The sequence below is a fragment of the Ricinus communis genome, chromosome 8 (assembly GCF_019578655.1).
Source record: "Ricinus communis isolate WT05 ecotype wild-type chromosome 8, ASM1957865v1, whole genome shotgun sequence".
In the NCBI taxonomy this organism is placed as follows: domain Eukaryota; kingdom Viridiplantae; phylum Streptophyta; class Magnoliopsida; order Malpighiales; family Euphorbiaceae; genus Ricinus; species Ricinus communis.
In genome coordinates this window covers 6,093,424-6,099,103 of record NC_063263.1, presented here as the reverse complement: position 1 = coordinate 6,099,103, position 5,680 = coordinate 6,093,424, and the positions used below count along the sequence as shown (strand labels likewise).

Genomic DNA, 5,680 nt, shown 5'->3' with positions numbered 1-5,680 from the left:
TATGAGCCCAAAAAGTTAGGACTGTGTTGCATGTTTCCAAAGCAATATCTTGCTTGTTGCAAGATGACCACCAAGGAGAGATCGAGCCTTCTTGCGGAGTTGTGTTAAATGAGCGGGGGGCATTAGAAAATTTGGCCCAGAAAATACCTTAATCCCTATGAGAATCCAAGACTAACAGCTGTACAGAACTAACAGGTATTGAGGATTCAAGATGAACAATTTTATATCGACCCCGCATATGATAAATCAAGACTAACAATCATAGAACCTTCATTTGAGCAAGTTGAAATTATTTGGTAACAAAGAGCTTGTTTGATACTTTGCCTTTATCGTTTTGGGTACAATTGTTTCTTCTTAAAGAGGATAGCATAAAAGAGAATTATGTTCACCAAGATTTGTGTGGAAAAATAGAACTTTAATTTCATTGAAACTAATGTAACTAACTTACAAGCAAAAATCTATCTTCCAATACTCCTACATTGATGTCCAAAAAGACACAATAGATAGAGAAAAAATAAAAAAGAAGACATAAAACTACCACCAGCTAACGGCTCCAAAGCCAGGTCAGAAAACTGCATCCTAAAGCAGCAGTTGCTACTTAACAGTACTTGTGCAAACACGAAAACACAATACAAAGAAAAGAAAATTTTCCTACGTCGTCTACCTGAACCTGGAGCGCTTGGCCATGCTGCTACTAGGAGGAGCTCGAGACTTTGAAAGAGTCTTTGCTTTCCTTCTATTCCTCTCCTCCTCACTGTCAGAATCATCCCCTTTCTCCCTGTCTGCATTGCTTGCTTCTCTCTCCAACTCCTCCCACGTCTTTCCCTTTTCTTCCTCAGAGTCTTCCTCAGAATCATCCTCATCATCCTCATCCTCAGACTCCACCAGTGACTCACTGTCCGAGTCATCATCTTCTGACTCAGAATCAGGTTCTGCATCTGATGGCTCATAACCCTTATCTGAATCCTCTGTGTTATCAGAATCTGAATCACTAGCTTCTAAATTCAAAAATTCCCAGCCCCCATCATCTATGAAACTCTGAGGATCATCAGTGATTGTCTTCAGTATCTGTCGCCAGTTCAGATTCAACTTGCTCTCATAATACTTGATGTCTGTTGTGTCAAGCCATTCCTTGATGCCATCCAGTGATGTAGATGGAATAGAATCAATCCTAAGAACATCACGCTTGAAGTCCTTAAACACAATGGTCATATCAAAATTTTTCTGTCCTAGACCCACTCTCTCCAAGTTCACAATCTCTATCTCACTTAGGGTGACAACAAGGAAAGGAGTCTCAATTAGCTCAACGAGACAGCTTGAAGTTGGAACAATGAAAGATGAGGTTTTGTAAGGTACCCCATGGAATCCAAGCTCTCTCAGAGGCTGATCAAACTCAAGGTCAAGTCCACTGAACTGGGACTGGCTCCAAAGATCATTCACCCTATTCACAAAGCTCTGGAAATCCATGTTGATCTTATTCTTCCTGTCCCTTTCTCTTTGCTCTTCTTCAATTTCATCAGGGTCATAAGCAGATCTCTTCCCACCTCCCAAGGTCTGGACTGACTCCATCACCTCAACATAAAACTGCACATCCTTGGTCTTCTTGTTTCCCACCATAATGTGATTGTGAAGATGGAAGTGGAGAAGAGTGATCATCTCCCTCTCTGCAGGCTGGAAAAATGCGTGTTTGATGTTGGCAAACATGACCTCCACCTTCTCATCAGGTCTACTTGTTGCAAATAGGAACCCATTTAGATGAGTTTCCAGAACACCGGGAAGCTTTCTTCCACGGCCACCAAATACAGGTCGAATCCAAAGATCATGCAACTTTATTGGCTTGAACTTGTTATTAGCACGCTGAAGTTTCTCCTGAGTAACCAAGGTTGCCCTCTCAGCTCTCTCAGACTCCCTAGACACAACATGCCGCCTTAGTGTCTTAATCTGCTGCACCACTTCGCTAATGTGTCTAGGGTCCTTAGAACGAAATGACACCTCCTTCAGATAAATAGATCCCTGGTACTTCAGTGAATTCACATCATGTGCACTAAAAGGGGTTCCTGGAACCACAAATTGAATGCGAATATAGCAATTCCTGTTGGTGTCCTGTTGGCTGGAGACTGTCCTTATTGTAGCAACATGGAAAGGCACCATGCTTCCATAAATAGGTAAAAGCACAGTTTCATTCTTCTGGTCTATCTGAATCATTAGATCTCTTAAAGAAGGAATGTCATTGACGTTCTTGTATGCTATTAAATCAGCTGATGTCTTCACAGCAGATCGATTATCCCCTGCTGCACCTCCTCCACCAGCAAGTCGCCGAGCAGTTTCCTCATTCTTTTGACGGGCAAGTTCTGCCTGGTGCTGCCTCCGCATCTCCTCCTTTGAAATATCCCCAGTATCGGACCTTAGTGTTGTCTTAGAAATCACAGTATTAATTCCATTAACCCCAGCTTTAGTTTGGGGTTTTACTTCTTCATCCTCTTCATTAAATGAATAAGCCACATCCTTAACAGCTTTGGAGGTCTTGAAAGTCACCACATCCGGATTTGTTTGACCTACAATAACTGTATCAGCAAGTAACAAAGAAAATTTCTGGATCTTTGGGTTTTTGGTTTGATTCTGCAGGTTCTGAAAACCCAGGGACACATTAAAAACCATATTCACTTTTATAACCCGGTCATTCTTGGCATTGAGATTCAGCGCAGACTCGCGGAACTCAAGCCCAATGCCTGTCCCTGCAGATTTTGTCATGTGTGGAACTAACTCAGGAGCCTCATTCTTAACCACTGTAACAGCTGCTTGATATGCAGCACTGAATTTATTCCCAGGCTTCAATGCACCAATTGCTGCCTCATGTGCTTTGAGAAGCACCTCATAAGCCTTGCTCTGCATAGAATTGGCATCTATCAAGAATGTCCTGGCAACATTTGAGCAGTAATTGTTATATCGAGCACCGATGGCAACTATAATTACACTAGCAGGATCATAGTATAGAAGCTCATCATTGCTAGCAGCACTCGGTCTGAGATCAAAATCACCACCGCTCTGAAATATTGGAGGGTAACAAATATCACAATTCTCCGCCCTCAACTTCACCTTAGCTTTGGATGGATCCATAATGGCTTTCTCAGCCTCATCCATCAAAGAAGAATGAGAAACTTTCTTTTCCTCATCAATAACATTCTCGAGATTAGGAATAACAACATTGCTCATGACACCACAACTCAAAAAAGCAGCTTTCTTAACACTAATAATCTCATCAGGATCCTTGAAAGCAAGCAAATCAGCAAACCCATTAGTCACATCAACAATCTGCTCAAAACCAGCATTCATCAATTTCTGATTCCACATCTCTAAAAGTGCACCTTCAGGAACTTCCTTGGCTATATACCCAACAACACTAGACACATTCATAGCACGAAATATATCTTCCATAGCACCAGAACCATTATCACCCTTGGCCTTAACATGCATAACAACATCAATTCCACCATCAGCAGCCTCCTTAGCAGGAGCCCTAACAACTTCAAGCAAAGAAATCTTCTTCTGACTACACAAGAAATGAATCTGTTTCTTCGTAAAAACCATAATTGTCTCCGGGAACTCATATCCTAACAACCAAACATTCATGGCAGACGATTTCAAGTACCTTAAATCCTCGGATGGAGGTGGAGTAGCTATAGCAATAGCATCCGCTGAACCCCATAACTCATCTTTATGCTCATTCCAATGCGAATAAAGTAACTTAAGCCGTGATTTGAACTTATTCGTGTTAATTACATAAGCATTGCTAGGGTTTCGCTGGTCAGCCATCAAAACCACTCTCTAATCCTATAACAAAAGAAAGGAGTTCAAAAAATTAGGGTTACAGCATGTACGTTTGTTTAATACGACGGCGTATACTGTCTATGATATAAAGGTAGGGTTAGGGTTTGCGGAGACGCAGAAAAAAAAAAAAAGCTAGAGGTACTATAAAGAAATGGGAGAAATTGAATCAAAACACTAAAACAAACAAGTAAAACAAAAAAAAAAAAAAACAGAGAAATTAAGCGAAGAGAAGAGAAGAGGAGAGATATACTGAGAGCGAGAGAGAGAGTTACCGTGATTGAAGAACGGACTTTTGAAAATTATTGAGAAAGAATTGAGATGAAGAAGAGAGGGAAAATAAGAGAAGCGAAGTGAGTGAATTTTCTTTTTCTTTTTTCTTTTAAAAAATCGGGAAGGGTATTTATATTTTCGTTACGCAATTATAGGAGGAGGTCTAGAGAAATAAAAATTATAATTTTCTTTTTTCTCTCGAAGCTTCTGTAAAGTTGATAGGTTGATTTGTCATTTTGGCGCTCGTTACCTTTTATTGTTCCCGCTCTTACAAGAAAATATAAAATTAAAATTGGATAATGGTATTTTTACTTTGGTTTTAATTGAATGGAATTGCATTTTGTATAATTCAAACTCGATTCAGTTTTGTTTTTTCAGTTTGAACTTTATTTTGATTTGGCTTAATTATTATTATATTAAAAAATAACATAATAAAAAAATTTAAATTATGAAAAGAATATTAAATTTAATTATTTTGATCATATGAATGATACATTATAAAATTAATAAACAATCTGAATATAAAATAGAACTTCTAATTTAGTTTATATATATATATATATGTAAATAAATGATATTATATATTTGAGATTTAATTCGCCTAAGCCCATTGAGCAAAATAATAAAAGATAAATAGATGTTTACTAGTAAAGAAAAATTAAAAGTGCATAAATTTTAATATTTTATTTCACTTAAATTTATAATTATATTATGTTAAATTAAAATTTATAAAATGATTTCTATCATGCAATTAGTTCATCATGGGACAATTCTAGGCCTTTAATTGATAATGTTTCATCTTTGACGAGTGCTTTAAATGCTTGGAATTCTGAGACTTTTGGCAATATTTTTAAGAGGAAGAGGAAGTTATGGGCTAGAATTTCTAGTATTCAAAAAATTCTTGAACAAAATCACAGACTGGCCCTGCTGAAGTAACAATTAAGGAGTGAACTAGATTTTACAATAAGAATAAATTTTTTGGTATTAGAAATTTAGAGAAAAATGGATCCATTCAGGCAATAGAAGTACAAGATCTTTTCACTTATCTATTGTGATTCGCAAGAACAAATGTTTTATAAATGGCCTTGAAGATGGAGAGATGTTTGGGTTTGGGATCAACAAGCTCTTCAATAGATGGTGTATGACTACTTCTCCAGCCTCTACTCTGCTGAAGCTTGTTTAGGCTCCTTACAGGTTATGCAGACTAGAGGAATGTTTCCACCTTTAAAACAATGGCAAGTGGACCTTCTCAACGCTCCTTTTTCATCTTATGAGGTGAAGGATGCTATTATGAGTATGTCCCCGTACAAGGCCACGGGACCTGATGGCTTTCAAGCGGGTTTTTACCAGAAGATGTGGGCAATTTTTGGCCATTCCTTACGTAAGTTTGTGCTTGATTTTTCAATTCAGGCGTTATGCCCATCTCCATGAATGAGACTTTGATTGTTTTGATCCCGAAAGTGAAAGAGATTGAGTCTTTAAATCAAATGCGACCCATCAGCTTATGTAACGTCGGGTACAAGGGATTACAAAAACTTTAGTTAATCGGCTTAAGAATATTCTGCCCAATATAATTTCTCCA

The 5,680-nt window shown here is 38.1% G+C and overlaps 1 protein-coding gene across 1 annotated transcript; it reads right to left on the bottom strand.

Annotated features, from left to right (window-relative positions):
• Window positions 1-394: 394 nt before the first annotated feature.
• On the bottom strand, window positions 395-4,252 carry LOC8273039 (FACT complex subunit SPT16). The gene is made up of 2 exons (XM_002533279.4): window positions 4,101-4,252; window positions 395-3,831 (listed from the first exon to the last, which is right to left on the bottom strand). Exon 2 carries the CDS (start codon window positions 3,811-3,813, stop codon window positions 661-663), a length of 3,153 nt encoding a protein of 1,050 aa, XP_002533325.1. The 5' UTR covers window positions 3,814-3,831; window positions 4,101-4,252; the 3' UTR covers window positions 395-660.
• Between the last annotated feature and the right edge of the window lie 1,428 nt (window positions 4,253-5,680).

Bases quoted from the DNA above. Each gene is read 5' to 3' on its own strand.
- LOC8273039 (XM_002533279.4), bottom strand. From the start codon at position 3,813: ATGGCTGACCAGCGAAACCCTAGCAATGCTTATGTAATTAACACGAAT.